We start from the raw sequence: 17,246 nt of genomic DNA on the forward strand, positions 1-17,246 counted from the left end.
TTAAAGATTAAGAGAAGCAAAGAGTTTATTAAATTAGTTTTAAATCAGTACTATCACCTGAAGGACAGCAAAATGAGGAATTTCAGTGACTTTTTCTTACATATTATACATGTATTGTACTAGGTTTTCTTTCATTTAAAATTTTTCATATTGCAGGTTATGGTAAAGATTTACTTTAAAAAAAAACTGAAAGTCTTTAAATGATGCTTCCATTTTTAATGCAGCAAGGCAGCATAGAATTTTTATGTTCTAATACTAGATACTTTAAAGCCATTACTATTTTCTCTTTTATTTAAAATTACCTTTAAGATTGTATTAAAATTACTTCTTTTACAAAGAAAATATAGAATGAAGAAATTACTCATTTTCCATTTGAGTTGCATTCCAACCAGAACTTTTTCATCTTGTTTCTATTGATTTTTTGACATTACATCACTCTTACTTTGAAATTTGTGTCTCCTCCTTCCCCATCAAATTATTTCTTTTACCAAAACTTTAAAATGCAACAAAGCAGTTCATGAAACTAGCACATCAGCCATGCCTAATAATGTGGGTGATAATCCCTTCTTCAAGTGCCCCCACAGCTCTGCAAAGAGGGGAACAGCTCTTAGTAGGTATGTTATATCTGGTCTTCTAGGCTCTGCCTAACCTGAAACCCTTCACCTTTACTCAGAAATGATGCCAATAGGCAAAAGAAGCATAAGTTTCATAAGAAGGAGAAAGAACTTAGAGTATTGGAATTAATAAATACAATGATCAATTTAATTCATTAGAAGCAGTTCCGGAAGGATATGATGATTTGTAACCACTGCAGACTTAATATATGGATTTCATCATATTCATTTGTATTCTCTGGGTATCTTAAGTACCCCTCTATAGAAGTTTCCTTAAGCTGTATTTTAACTCAGACTTCCCCTCCTCTAATCCAGTCGTGACCCATTCTGTGTCCTTGGATCAATCTCTTAAACGCTTTTCAACTTGGCTTCTGATTAAAATCTTTTCAACTTGGCTTCTGAGAATAATGCTGCCCATGGGAATAATGGGGTTTAATAAAGGAGCCTTGTTGCTTGGAAGAAGAGAATCTGTATAAGCCATTATATTCCCAGTATATATCAAGGGGAAATGGGAAGGAATGTTACCTTTTTAAACAATAAGGACCATGGAATCTTCTCTGCCTTTTGTCTACAAGCTTATAGGAAAAAAATCCTCTTTTGATAAAATTTTCTTTTATTATAGATGACAAACCCAAGGAACAACTGCAGGGTAGTCTCCCTAAAGCATCAGCTACAGATACAGATTGCAATGAGGAATGCTCACAAAACATCGAAGCAGAGGAGATTCGTAGTATCACACCAGACATGCCAGCTGTGTCTGCCTTCTTCAGTCTGGCTGCCCTGGCTGAGGTAGCAGCAATGGAGAATGTGCACAGGTGAGCCAGGTGGGAAGCCTCCTTCACCAAAAGTCTCATATACCCACACCCTTTTTTTTTTTTGGCAGAATGGATTCAAAGAAAGCAGCCTTCAAGTCTAGACAAGTTCTCTTCTGTGGTCTGAGGTTCATTTTTTTTTTAAATTTATGCTGTATGTAGTATATTATGCCCATACAAGCTAATTAGTTACATGGAAAAACATATGGAAGAGGGAGTTAGCCAAACAAGTATCCTATTATTAGTATGTTATATATAAAAACATTATATATGATTATATTATAATAGATTATATTTTATATATTATAGCAGTACATATTATATTAATGTCTATTATATATCATGAAAATATATAGATCTATTTTAATGTAACAAAATATTATGCATAATATACTATGTATGTTACATGTCATTCTATATTAAATAAAATACAAGTATAATTTAGGCTTCTGCCATCTGATATATTCAGTATTCAAGTCAAATTGAAATTAAAACCAGAACAGAGGCTTTTTTTTCCCTTCTTCTCAACTGGTTGTCCATTATATACAGTTAATATATTAGTATGTGCTGTTTTATTATATTTAATACATAATTATTATGTGTCATATCATATTATAAACAAGTTATATCCAAACAATTATCCAATATCCAATGTTATATATTATAGAAATATTTAATATATAATATGATATGTTAGATGTATGCCACCTTATGTTTCTTATAACGTGTTAACATAATATGGTGACATATATTGTTTCCATGTTATTTTATACCTATATATTATATGTAATTTATTATACATAATAAATTAGTATTAGTATGCTTGTTTTTCCACATTCCTAGTTAGCTTGCATATGAATACATTATTTTATGTATTACATATATTATTATAAAAACACATGACACATAAATATATTATTAATAGTGTTACTATTATTTTTTTGTTCTTCAAATGAGCCTCAAACTGCAAAATAAATTATAAGGAGAGAGAGAAAGTAGTCTGGGGGAAAAAAAAGCACAGACCCAAGAATCAGGGAACTCCTATTTTATTTCATGTTGTGCCACTAATTTTACCACATGCAGTAATTTAGTTATTCATCACTTCAGTTTCTTCATTTTTGTTATTGTGAATATTAAATGAAGTGAAGGATTCATTCAGCAACAAACAACATTTACAAAAAACCTTCTAGAGGGGTGAGGAACCTTTTTTTTTCTGCCAAGGACTATTTAGATATTTATAACATCTTAAGAAATCCAAGGGTGAAATCTTATTTATTTATTTTTAAAGATTTTTGCTAAGTATTTGCTAAGGCTAAGTAAGTTTTAAGTGTCTGAGGTCAGATTTGAATTCAGGTCCTCCTGACTCCTGTTACTCTATCCACTATACCACCCAGCTACCCCTGGTGAATTCTTTTGTAAAGTGAATAGACATTTTTACTTTCTTTTCTAAATTACTTTTTTCTCATTTTTTCCCCTTAAAAGCAGGTTAAGGTTCCTTCCATCTGATATCTTCAGCATTTAGGACAAACTAAAATTAAAACCAGAAAATAGGCTTTCTTTCCCTTTTTCTCAATGAGCATATTGTTGTATCTATGCTTATGTCATAAATGGCTCATAGAATTTAAAGTTGGAATAGATCCTCAGGATTATGTAGCCTCTAACTGGCCTTTTTTATAAATACAGAAATTGGGTTCCAGAAAAGTAAGATGACTTGTCTGAGGTCATAACGAAAGTTGTAGGCAGAACAGGGACTTGAATCCAGGTCTTCAAATTGCAAAATCAGATTATTTTGAATTTCTTCAAATTATACAGTACCATGTAGGGAAAGCGAGGTGGTGCAGTGGATAGAACACCAGGGCTTGGAGTCAAGAAGATTCATCTTCACGAGTTCAAATCTGGCCTCAGATACTTACTAACTGTGTGACCCTGGGCAAGTTACTTCACCCTGTTTTCTTCAGTTTCCTCTTCTGTAAAATGATCTAGAGAAGGAAAAGACAAAGTTTTTTTAGCTATTGTTCAATCACCAGTATACTTAGCACTCAAGAGCCTAAAAAAGAACTTTTTAGAAAATGGGACATATGAAATAAGTTCTACTTGGAGGTATCATTGGGACATGGAAGAGGAGGGCTCTTAGTATGGTCCCATGAGCAGAATGGATCTGGGTTCTGAAAAGCAACCTTACCTCTTTAAGTACAGAGATGCTGGTCATTAGACTAGAAACATGGTGATAAATTCTTTGGCTATGATAACCCACTAAAAAAAATGCCTTTGCAGTCCCCTTCTGCAATGAAAGTGACAGAATCCCCCCTCCCACATTTGCCATTAAAGAATCACATGGTTTTTAGACTATCTATAAACATTAACTTAGCTATTAAGTACTATGTGAGATATTTAACCAGTGATGAATTAGTGGATAGTCTACTGAAATACTGAATTACATATATCTTAAATTCTTACCATAAATGAAATCAGAAGGCAAAAGTAAGTCACAGCTAAATAGAAGGATAGCTCACTGGACATGGAAATAAAGGAATTGGCAGAAATAGTTTTACTGTGAGTTCAAAGACAACAAGGAATATCATTTCATAGGTGATTTGGTCATTTCATACTGCAGGATCATGGTAGAGATTTGCAAAATAACCACCAAGGAAATCATAAGAGCTTATATGGCAACATCTGTTCCAGAAGATGAAAAGGGAGATCAGATTTACTAAATCATTTTTATCCTTAGAAACTCAATGACTTAAATGCAAAAGTGAGTATAGATGAGAACAATGAAAAATACTGTACAACAATAAGAAATTTAAAAAACATACACCTGTTTAGACTACCCGTAAGTCTCTTTCTTACATATCATGAGTGTTCTCTTTAAGAAAAAATTCCAAAGTATGATTTCTCTGTCATCACATTCAACTGAGGTCAATGTATATCATGTAACCAATGTAAAGATTAACAGAATGCCTTCTGTGGGGGGTGGGGGGAGGGAAGCAAGAATGGGGGGGGGGGATTGTAAAGCTCAAAATAAATAAAATCTTTCTTAAAAAAAAAAAAAAGAAAAGAATCCAAAGGCATTGGACACAGTGAATAAAGCACACCAAAAAAATGAGATTGATTATATTTTGCAGGGGGAATAAAATGACTTATTGTTGGTATGGGTTAGTTCATTAGTCAAATATCTGTGCACAGACACAAAGATCAAATGAATGCAAAGTTATAAGAAAGAATAAAAATTTTTAAAAAGATAGTTAAATCTATTTCAGTCTGACCTATTAAAGCAAGTTATTAATACTGAAAATTGGTAATAGGTAATTGAAGGGACAGCAACACCAAATAGAATGATTTCCTCCAGAAGAGGAAATTGTAATTTACCACTACAATTCAGTTATCCCAGTTAGTAGCCCAAAAGAACTACCTGAGTCAGTAAATATTTATTTGCCAAGTGGAGAAATGTGACATCCAAGGATAAAATTAGTTTATAATAAATACTTATTTCCAAAAGCACAGAGAAGAATGGTCGACTGGTCAGTCATTTATTGAGTGCCTGCTATGTACCAAGTCACAAATACTGGAAATAATACAAAACAAATAAAAGGTGATCCTCAGAGGAGGAAGGCACCAACTTTTCTCAAAAGAAAAGTCCTTGAATAGAGCCATAAGAAATCTAAGATACAAGTAAGGAGAAAAAGGATTCTAGCCATAGCAGATAACAACCTGTGCAAAGACAGAGATGGAAGAATATCAATGAGGTCATTTTGCTAGAAAACAAAGAATGTGAGGGGCAGTAATGTATAATCAACCTGGAAAGTTAGTGTGACACCAGATTGTGAAGGACTTTAAATGCCAGGGAAGTTTGAAATAATTTTAGCTTGTGAGTAGGGGTATCTCATAAAACAGTGAGCAGCAAATAAGGGGGGAAATTTTCTGGAAAAGTATTTGAAAGGCTCAGAGATCAAAACAATCACTCAATATTAAGTACCCATGTATAACGTTCCAGATACTATGCTAAGCTATAACTTCTAGGCAAAGTCATCCTAGGGTTGTTTAAGGATGAAATAGAAAGGAAGACACAAGGAGTTAAAGAATAAAGAAAATCTGAAAAGATTTTTACAGTGAATTCTTTAATAATCATGAAGACTCAACATTTGGACTCTTAATATTATAGTCTCTAAATGACACTGAACAAAATAAAGATAGGAAAAGCCCATCTTTATATAATGCCAGTTTTCTCCCAATGATATTTTATGATTGTGAGTCATGGAACAGTAATATTAGAGAGGAATTGAAATTAGGTATCACCCAGTAGACAAGGGAGAATGTAAAGTAATGGAATGCTGACTGCAACACATAAGCAAAGAATTATAAAAGGAAAACAGAGTAAAGGATCTATTGAAGAAATATACAAGCCAAAAATAAGATGGTTAAAAATGCATCGAGTAAAGGAGGGAGAATTGGTATTCTCATAACGTTGAGAAAACTCAAGGAAAGCCTTCAGCACATCATATAATCCCTTTATGGTAAAAGTCTCAATGAAATGATGGGTTTCACTTTGTAGTAAAGGAATGTGAATCAATGCAATTATAGATTCACTAGATTATACAAGCACAGGATTTCTGCCTGTAAAGAAATTTACAGTCCACTTGGGGAGGCAAAAACAAATATGCAAAAAAAAAGATAACTGATTAGTGGGCAAATGAATGGTAAATATTCATGTTAGTTTTATATGTATAATATATACATTTTTATAATTGACTCATTATGAGCAATAACAGAACAAGATTTTTTTTAAGTCCCTGATGAAATTAAAAATTTAAAACTCAGTAATACTATATTCAGAAGAAGGTTAGGTTTAGACTTACTAAACTAGGTACAGGGATGACTTCAAAAAAAGAAGCAGTACCTTAGATGGAATTTGAAAGATAGATAGAATTCACTCAGGAAGAGGAAAGGGAAAATAGCACTAGTAAAGATCTAATTTTTCCTAGATTATGTTCCTTAAGTTCATCATCAGCATCATAGGATTTGTGACTTACTTTAGACAATTCAAACTGTGAAATATTTAATCACCTTCATTTCTTTGAAAATAGTTCTGCCACTGATCCTTTGATTATTGGTTTAATAGTATTTTGTGGAATGAGAATTCTGAATATTACTCTCTTAATGAACTTTGATTATGATTCATTATGATTCATTAATAGTAGTATACATAACATTGGTTAATCACTATGCAAAGTTAAGGGGAAAAAAACTAATAAACCCTAGCCCTCATGATGCTTAGGATAGCTGTAGGAATCTAACATAGAAAAGTAACTCTACACATGGAAAAGATAAATAAGGATAAATTAATTTGTAAGAAGTCAAAAAGAGCCTTGGTTGTCTTTTTCCCCCCTTTGTTTTTTTGTCCTCTTTTCACTTTCCTGCTTAACCCTGAACTCAATGCAAATAAGGCACGTTCATCTCGATTTAGAAACTAACCAGCCTTTCCAGCAATAACCTCTTCCACAATTGGTCATTTTCTCCCCTTTCTTTTATTTTTCCTTCATTGAAGAAAAAAAAGGAAATTCATTCCTTTCCTTTTTACTTCATTTTCCTCTTCAATGTGTATATTCATGTTATTTTCCTCATTTCCTCTTTGTCATGTCATGGAGAATGAATTTGTTTAGAACACTAAATTAGAAATAAGTAAAAGTCATCTTGGTTTCCCTTTTCCATTAGAATTATTTTTTTTCATAACAGGTAGTTGAACAGATGTAGCAGGTTGCCCTTAAAACACATGTACACTTTATTAAACAGTCTAAGCCAGAATTTTTGTTCTTACACCTTTTTTATAGACTGTGTGTTTAAATCTTAAACTGGTTCAGTGAACTTCACCCGAGTTCAGGAGACCTTAAACTTTGTTATATGTAGCATGTATCCATTTTATACAGTACATCAAAAGGAACTAGTAAAAACATAATAATAAAACATGTGTATTGTTATATGCCTTAGCTTGCTTCATCCTTTGGACAGCAGCTACAGTCCATTTGATGTAAACATGATGGATATGAAAGGTTAAGCCAATTAAAGACATGAGTACTATCTCATTTAACCTGATTCAGACCAAGATTCGTATGTTATTCAGCACAGAGAGGCAGGCAAAGTCCTTTCTCTATGTGCTTTTTATAAATATCCTGGAAGTACCAAATTTCATTTGTGAATGAAAAACTCAATAGGAATTGTCATTTTGATGATTTCTTTAGTCAGCCTTTCAGTGAGAGGATTTTCTTTTCCCCCTCTTTGTTGATTATTCAAATGATAAATGGAAAATGAGCTATACACGATGTCAATTTCCATCTAAATGAATAAAAATTCCAAGAAATTTTTAACCATTCTTGACCAGGGCTCTCATAGATCCTGTGGACTGGTTGCTAATTGTAGCTCAAATAGAATAATTGGCAATGATTACTCATAATAGAAAATAACGTCAATATTCACCTCCTTTTTTTCTCTTTCAAGTTTATATAACTTTTTAATGGACTTTTAAAATTGTCTTTGATTTAAGATTTAGAGTAGAAGGACCCTTAGAGTAGAAGGAATTTTCTAATCTATTTCATTTTATAAACAAGGAAACTGAGGCCCAGAGGGTTAAAATCACCACCCAAGTACATAGCTAATAAACCTCAGTTGTGATTCAAACCTAATTTTTCTAACACTAATTTAAAACATCCTCCACTTTGAAAATCATCATTGCATAATAATTTTTTTCTGTATGCCATTTCTTTGATAGATCCTAAGTCAAGACACTACCTTTTATCTGTAACCTTATATAAATACATATATGTATAGGCATTTTACATCATTCATGGACACACTCAAGTGGGTTTGGATTGCTCTGTACAACCAAAATTGGTACTGAAGAATAGAAAGTTTTAGACCTGAAGATTTAGGACTCAAGAGAATTCATATAGACCAGTACCTACATCTCTTGATTAGAAGCCAAGAGGCCAAGTTTATTTGGCCAATTCTTACTTTAGGTGACACTTTGACGTCTAAGATTCTCCATCGTTGAAATGGGGAAAATAAGTTGGGGTCAAATTCCATCTCATGAAAAATCAGGGTAAGGACAGATGAGGTGAGAAAATAAAGAGTTTTTAAATCCTTGGAAAGTGAGAGACAATTTAAAATGACAACAGTTTTAACTAAGCAACATAATTGACACCAAAATAGTATCAGCTGTTCAGCAAGATACTGAAAAGCCTTTGTTATTTGTGCTAGTCTCTAAGAACTGTCCCTGAATCATAGGGTCTTGGAGAATGAAGGGTTCTAAGAGATGATTCACTTCTTTTTCTTGTTGTTTTTTTTTTTACAGAAGTCAACGAACAGCTCCCCTTGCCCACGAAGGACAGCCAAAAGAAATGCCACAGGCTCCTGTACTTATTTCCTGCGCTGACCAGTGAAGCTCCCCTTTATTGTAAAACATTGTGCTTTACCTAATATCCTAGCCTTGTCTTTACCAAGGGAAGCTAGTCAGTCCATAGGATGGAAAATATAGATTGCAAACATGTGATTGGTGCCCTGCATGGCCCAGAATTCACTTGAAGCCAGAAGTTAGCAACTTGGGCCAGGTCGTCCTATTGGAACCCAGAATCTTTGAGGGGGATGTTATTTGTTGGATAATGAACAGAATGAGAATGATCCTGGAGCTTTGCTTTCTATTGAAGGCTTTTAATGGTAAATTGGTGGTTACTTGGAAGTGGCTGCCTTTACTGTAGCTCATTCAGCGTCTCTTTTACCAACCAGAGAGTGTGAAACTAGTTTCGTATAATATCTAGTTATTCTTTAAAAAAAAAAAACAAAAAACAAAAAACAAACTGACGCACTGCACTAGTTATTATTAGATATTCTTAGTCATTTTTGTACATGAAGATTTAAGTTCTAAGATGGTTTATATAATAGGTTATGCCTACATTTATATTGTAGAATAAATTAAAAAACCTGTTCCAGAGATCCCCAAACAGCATGGGCAGACGTACCATTGTTAGCGGTGTATGCTCAGCCATGTGGTCCATATATTCTGCACTTTTATATTTGCCACCAGAGTGGTAGTTTGTTGGCAAAAGAAAAAAAATGTCTGACTATTTAAAAGGCTAAGTCTTTTCTTAGGCTTGAATGGTCAAGGAGAGTTTGTATAGGGTAAGTAGTGGTATATATTTACCCAGATAGAGGAAGAGTCCTGCAGATTACTGATGGTATCATGCCTTGAGGATTCTTTTATTTTTTACACAGGGGTCTATGTAACCAGTGGAACATTGATACAAACAAAATGAAACAAACAAAAAAAAAAAAGGACAGAAAAATTGTTCAGAAGTGACCTTAGAATTACTTCACTATTCTGAAAACATTGAAGACATTGAATTCATGTGGACTCTGAGACACATACCTTTTATATCTCTCACAGACACACTGGACTGGGTTGCGATTGCTATGCAACAGCCTAAATTGGCACTGCAGGTTTTTTTAGAGCCATTTAGAGTTTGTGTTGGTTAAGAGGTATGTGGGTAAATGATGATGATGAGAAGTATGCTTGACCTGAGTGAGGCTATCAAATCTAGATCCACCTGCCAGTTCCCATTTCTTCTTGTGTTTTGTTGCTTTTCAACATTAAACCATAGATAGGCCAGTGCCAAGTGGATCAGCTGGCTTAGAACATTCAACATATTGACTTAACCACCTGACTTTCACAGTGACTTGTTTCCTAGCAACAGATGCAAAGTGATAAATCAAAATTAGTCTGAGGCTACAAATTCTACAGGGTATTTGTTCCAGAGCACAAAGTATTTCCCTACCTTTACATCACAGCACACACAAAAAGAAAGAAAGAAAAATACCAAATTTTAATTATTGGACTCCAGCAATAATTTTTATTGGTCTTCATACTGGCTGAATTTTGATAGTATAAGGTCGAGTTTGAAGTCTTGAATTAGGTCTCTAAATGATGAGAGTTTACATGGTTTTATCAGGCCTTCTTATTTATACTTGACTGAATTGATAATGATCATTTTTTTTGTAATTGTAATTTGATGTAATAGCCATACTACAAAAAAAAAAGTAACTCTTAATACAGACTAGGTTTAGCTTTTCATGGTTGTATATATGACTTCAGTTTCGGTGCTGGAAAATATGTATAACCTACCACACAGGAATGAAAAAAATGGAGATCTTTTAAAAAAAATAATTGGTAAAGAACAATGAAAATGAAAGACATTTGGAACAATATCCTCAAAAATACACACTTTGTAGATTTGAAGGAAAAAGGAATAGAATAAAGGTTAATCCAAGATGAAAGCTTAACCCCAATCAGGTAGCACTAAACCTAGTAAAGAGTCCCCACAATTGTACCTTTTTACTACGAACCTGTTTTATTAATGTTTTCTAATTTTTAAAAAGTGAATGTTTGAAAATTGCTGGGTCCCAGTATGGTGGCTGTTGGAGTTTTTGGACCACTTGCTAGCAGTAATTTAGAAATTAGCTAAAAACCCAAAAAATTGTATGGTGCGGACCATGCACCTTGACAATGGTACTAACTTGTTATTCTATAGAACATGTTAGAATAGATCTATTTTTGCCAGAGCCTCTTCCAATCTTCCTCCAATTACATTTCACTAGTGTTCCTTAAGAGATTGCTGTATATTATTGGGACCTTTTTTAAAAAAACAAAAACAAAAAGAAACAAAACAAAAGGATTACTTTTTTCTATGTGAATTAATATCTTACTTGATCTGCTTTTTCCTAAACCTCAGTGGCTTTTCCCTTAGGTGGGGCAGGGTGGGTGGGGAGAACTTACTGGATATGACTGTTTTCAGAGACTTATAAAAACCTTTTTTTGTAGAAATGCTTAATTTTTAAGCAGTTAGACACTGAGAGCAGCAGAAATCCTATAAAGCTTTAGAGTTCTCTAGGCCCTTGCCTTGTTGTTTCTCTGAGTGAAGTCTTGATTGCGATAGCTAGAACTGCTCATGCCCTGAATCTGCTACAGAGGGGTGTTGATATTTTTCAGGTAACACAGTTTGTTAGCACAAATATTTCAGACCAACATTTAATGTTTTCTTTTCTTCCAGTTTCTTTAATAGCATTCTTTCTTTTTTTTTGTAAAGTCATATTGCTATGGTGTGTACTTTAGTCTGCCAGCAAACACTGTCCCACAAGTCTCTTTGAGAAAAAAAATGTTGCACCTTATGTATATCTCAAGCAAACCAAAATATGATGCTCTCTGCTTTGTTTTTATTCTAAATATGTTGTATCATATCTTTCTGAAACCATTCTGAATTAAGTTGAAATTATCAATATTTATGCATTTAACCTTAATTTCTGGATTCAAACCTGTATATAAATCTTTTGAAAAAAATTGTCCTAGCCCTTCTCTGTGATGCTGGATATGGGGGATTTCGTCTCAAAGGGAGACGCAGTACTGTTCCAGTTTTCTTTGGCTTTTATTTATTTAGTTATTCTGGGTATTTCCAATGTAATTTTGAGGTATGTAAAGTGTATTATAGTAGCTGAGGCTACATCTATAAGAAGCTGCGTGAAAAATTACTGTAAGGCATCTTTTAAGTTTTAATTTTTTGAGTACTGTATATGAAGTTGAGAAAAAGAAAAAAAAATGTTGCATAGAAACATTCTGAGATACAGGTTCCTATCCCTAAATTAGGTTATTTTCCAGATTTGAGACCAAAACTGTTAATTCATTAAAAACCTTCTTAAGGTTAAATCATGCTGTTGTAATCCTGTGACAGTCTTTATTCTCATGAATGTGCTATAACTTCAGAAATGGAGTATCTTTATTTAATAAGACTGCATAAATTTGTCAACCAATACCATGTCCCAAAGCTGTGCTAAAGTAATTCAATTAGTTACAAAGTTCCGGGTCATCAATTCATACTTCCAATTTATACTCTTAAAATTGACAAGAAATGCCATATTTCTAACAAAAAGAAGTATATGAAAAAAGTGTATGTCTGATGTGATCAGAAAGCAAACTTTTTTGATCACCTCTTTTTTCCCCCTTATTCAGGAAAACAGTACCCACCTTGAGTAGTGTAAACTTATTTTGCACTTTGCAATCTTTGGCCCGCTAAATAGAAAATTTGTACTCATGAAAAATCTCGAAAGAGTTATAAACTGCACCAGAAACAAGTGCAAGCAGGAAACTAAATGAAGAATACCATGTTTGTTTATGGGGAAAGGTTAGAACAGAAGTGCATCTGTTACAAGTTTAGTCTTAATGTGAAGCATTTGCTTGCCAATTCAACTACTGTATGCATCTTAAATATGTAAAATGATGAAATATGTGGGCTTGAGGCAGGTCTATGTGCTAAGAAAGAGGACTACCATTTTATTTTGGGGAAAATGAGGGAAAAGATGTGAGGTTCATTCTCTGCCTTGCACAGGGAAGGCAGGGTTTATATGACACCAGTGTGGGTTAATATTGGATTGCACTCTCTCTATATGAAGTGGTCATTCTAAGGCCAATTTTGATAGGCTACCTCTGCTTTAAAGGATAGTTTCATTACTTCTTATTTGTTCCCAAAACCACAGACAGCATCGATGATTTTTCCCTTAGTGCCACATTCACACCTGCAGTGTTTAAAATTCCAGTAACCATCTCCTACAGAGAGGACGGTGTATTGCTAAAATGGGCAGTGGTAGCATTGTAGTTATTGCTGCTTCATTTGACCTACGAAGTATTCTTGGTGGTTGCTTGAAGAAATCTAAAAATTGAGCTGTTAATTTGCTCTGAGAGAGATTGCCGGGCACCCTTTGAAAGCCAGTGTTCCTAAGGAGTTGCTTTTTCTTGATACAAACATTCCCAAAGAATCATTTTATTTGTTTTGGTTTGGGCTTTAGATATTTTTAATATCCTGAGTTAGACTGACTAACACTCTACTTCATTGAAAAGAAGCAGTTAGCCAGTTCATCTGTTTTCAGATGTGTGCAGTAGATTATTGAATGGACTGCTATGCTTTAGTCTTAAAGTCACTGTTAATGTTGTTACACTGTATATCAAGTCAACCTGCTTGCCCTTTGCATGGGAGACGTTATCTTCTACATATTTCAAGACATTTCAGGACAAAGAAGCTGCAAGCGAATGAATCAAATTTGGTTGCGAGAGAAGTAATTTTTTTTTTGTTCTTCTCTCTCTTTCATCATCTCTTCCATCATTTCCTCCTATTTTTTTTCCTTTACAAATCTAAATGAGGATTCCTCTTTTGGTCTAATAATATTTGTTTTTCTAGAAACTAATGATTTCAGAAAGATAAATCCATATTGTAAATTTTTTGACTCATGTTTTCCTTTTTTTTCCCCCCTAGTCAGTGGTCAGAATTTATCTTAATCCCAAATTGCATTATATAATGGGCATATGAACCTTGTTAAATTCTTCCAAAGACTTCTTGGTCCAAAGTATGTTTCTTGTACCAAGTACCTAAATCATCACCTTTGCCCCTTGAAATGCAAATCTTACCTCATAACCTCCAAACTAAATTATTTAACTTGATGTATTTTACAAAATAACACACTAATCCTACCTTATGGCCCACAGAAGGGTGACACACTTTCCCATCCCACACCCCCACTGACAAACTCATGTTAGTGCTGGACACTGGCTCTTGAAGTTACTTAACTGTGGGTATACTGTTACGTGTTGGCCAGAGAGCTCAGTGAGATTTATATTTCAATAGCATTTAACAAGTCTCTTAGTCTCAAAACTTTAAATGTAGGAAACAACAACAACAATAATAGCCTGAGATTCTACACACCTGATTCTGAGCTTGATTATAGGTTTGAATCAATTAGACATCACAAACTAGGCACAGCTTCATCTGACCATCAGGTCTTAAGTCTGTTGACAGTTTCAGCATGACAGAATCGCTTTTTTTTTATTGCTTTCAGAAATTGGCTTGGTTTTCTTTAGATTTGATGTAAACATACCATGTAATAAATGATTTCCATTAATGGTACAACAGAATTATTGCTTTCTTAGATGTGTGTGTAGTAAACGTCAATATACCCATTTATATAATTTTTTCAAAATCTTATACTTAATTTGATATTTCTAAAAGGTGCACATGTTAAGTCATGTGTATAACATGCTAAACTACTTTAACTGTGATCTTGAAACTGAATAAAATATTTAATAAAAATTTTAAATATTTTAAAGAAAACAATTCAAATAGATTTCTTTATGCTTATCAGATGAAGAGTATTGCTTTGAAAAATGTTTCCTTTTAAAATAGGCAAAAAAACCCTTAATGACATAAAATATCCACATTCTATTTCTAAAAAAAATTAAATGGCATTTTCATGGTATAAATGAATTTCCCCATTTTAATTATTGTATTAATGGTTTTAAGTATTTGTCACAATTTTAATATAATTAATTTATTTTTCCAACTACATATGAAAATAGATTTCAACTTTTTTTGGTAAGATTTTGAGTTCCACATTTTTCTCTTTCTCTTTCCTCTCCCCCTCTCCCCAAGTAATCTGATACAGGTTTCCTTCTTAATTTTTTCAAAAGAAATACCTGTTCTTTGACTTACTGGAAAGAGTTCAACAAAAGGTTTTATTTCCTGAAAATACTTTACTCAGCAGTCAGAGAGCCTTGGTTCAAATCCTGCTTCTGACCTCTATTACTTACATGAGCTTGGACAAAGAAGTTGGTTTATATAATGTTTGTGAAACTTTCAAGCTCAAGATCTAGATCCTTCTGAGGAAGATGAATTGGAGAATTGCAATTATTGAGGAAGACGCAATTACAATATATTCTTAGCAAAAAATTAGGTTCTATGCCTTCTTTCTCTGAAATAAGGAATATTACCAACATTTGCAAATATTTTTTAAATGACCATTCTGAAGCCCAGATGTGGACCCCAAATTCTTGAACAAAATTTTCTTGTTAAAGTTTAGATATATTTGCTTTCTGAAGAGATGTATAGTTTACCACTTCCTGCCCTCTTCACACTTGACTTTTCTATAAAAATCTTGCTGTTTCTCCATTTTTTTAACTTCCTAACTAATTCACTGGGAATACCATGGCATACCATAGAATAAACTGGTCCAGTAGGTTTGACATATAGAAAACAAAGAATGGATTAAATTCATACCCATTAATATCATCTCTCATACTGATTACATGGACAGTAAGTTTTTAATAAAGTTATGCAAAATAATACTATATATTGAGAGGCAGTTTTAAGAAAAATTTCCTATACCAGTGAAATCACAGGTTCAGACCAATTCTTTAAAATACTAGCTATCAGGAATACCAAGATAAAATATTTCCTCGAAGAGCTTGCATTCTCCTGAATGATTTAAAAATAAGTTCTATACAATTTCTCAGCTAAAGGGAATGGTACTGATACCATCATTTCCATTTACCAAAACATTGTTTTGTTTAAATCTAGGGAAATGGCATTTCATGTAACTTATCTTCCTATATTTTAATATCATTAAGCATTTACAGAAAACAAAATTTAGTATCTTCCTGCTCATAGTCTACAGTTCCCATATAATTCACAAATGAAGCAATAAAGAAGCTAATATGTTTGAGTGCTTGAGTGAAGGTCATGAGTTTTTGTACAGTGTCTTCAAACTGATCTTTGTAAATTTCTTTCTCTCTTGCGCTACCTTTGCTTATTGGATACTCTTTCATTTAGACTTTCTATTGCCTTTTTTCTCCTCAGGTATTTTTGCTAAAGGTTACAAAGTCTAAAAAAAAATGACTTTTTTAGTTTTTAAAAAATGATTGTGGCACCAATAAATCCTTTACTCCTTCAACCCCAGTTTTCTCTAAATTTTCACCATCTTTTTCAGATTCCTGCAAAAGTAAAGTACTTTGGGGAAAGTGGGGTATTTAGAATGAGTTCTAGGAAACATTTTCCCTGGCATTAGCAATCTGAAATCTCAGGTCAATAGGCTGAAAATGATCACATAAAATGAAATCTTATCTTCCCTAAAGAGGAAGATTAAATGACTCTTCTGATTTTATGACCATCCCTCTTAGATCCTGAGCTCTCTGTAATTTTAGGAAAGGTCGGTCATATTATGAGGTATTTGTCAAGAGGTTCAGAAGAAGCAACTCTGGGAACAGAAGTTTCTAAAGGATTCCTAGGGATTGGAAAGAAGATTGGGAAGATTTCAAGCAAGAGTTGATTGATTTTAAGTGCTTTATATTTTCTTTAAAGCTTCACATGGTCATGAAACTGGCTTAGAAATGCTCTTTTTCCAATGGGAAAAAATGAAATATTTTACTTTACACTGTTTATTTTTGCCCTGATCTTTTCCACCATTCCTATCAAATAGTCCTGGGGACTATGGTCCTGGGGATCATGAGAGATGGCCTTAGCCATCTAGAAGTCAATCATCTTAAAAAACACTACACAAAACTAATCCAGTTAAAGGAATATGTGCACTATTCCATAGGTTTTGGGGACAAAGGATTTGAGTTCTGTGATTTCTTGGTTTAAGGAATCCCTGGTATGAATGCTCCATCAACCCAGAGGGACAATTCATGTAACTTCTAATTTTGATTACTGGTGCACTGAGAAATTAAATGACTCTTGAAAGATAGTTTCAAGAACATGTTTTAGAACCAGCCTCTATCCACTATACCATGCCATCCCCTCATTAATAGCTGATCACCTTTCCTTGATTGCCACACATCCCAAAGAGTTATGAGAGGATTCATCAATAAAAATACTTTTAAAAAATCATTTAATTTTTTTTACATTGCCTCTTTTTAAGGAATTACACTTAACTGAATTCTGAAAAAAAAAAATACTTAGCA

The 17,246-nt window shown here is 33.4% G+C and overlaps 1 protein-coding gene across 1 annotated transcript in view; it reads left to right on the plus strand.

The window, feature by feature from the left end:
- The window catches only part of LOC141505365 (HMG box transcription factor BBX-like), a 76,359-nt gene extending 61,755 nt beyond the window's left edge, over positions 1–14,604 (plus strand). The window contains exons 7-8 of the mRNA XM_074211156.1: positions 1,237–1,429; positions 8,772–14,604. Coding sequence (XP_074067257.1) covers positions 1,237–1,429; positions 8,772–8,859 — 281 coding nt within the window. The 3' untranslated portion in view covers positions 8,860–14,604. The remainder of the gene's footprint in view (positions 1–1,236; positions 1,430–8,771) is intronic.
- Positions 14,605–17,246: the final 2,642 nt, after the last annotated feature.

The sequence above is a fragment of the Macrotis lagotis genome, chromosome 1 (assembly GCF_037893015.1).
Source record: "Macrotis lagotis isolate mMagLag1 chromosome 1, bilby.v1.9.chrom.fasta, whole genome shotgun sequence".
NCBI classification, from domain to species: Eukaryota; Metazoa; Chordata; class Mammalia; order Peramelemorphia; family Peramelidae; genus Macrotis; species Macrotis lagotis.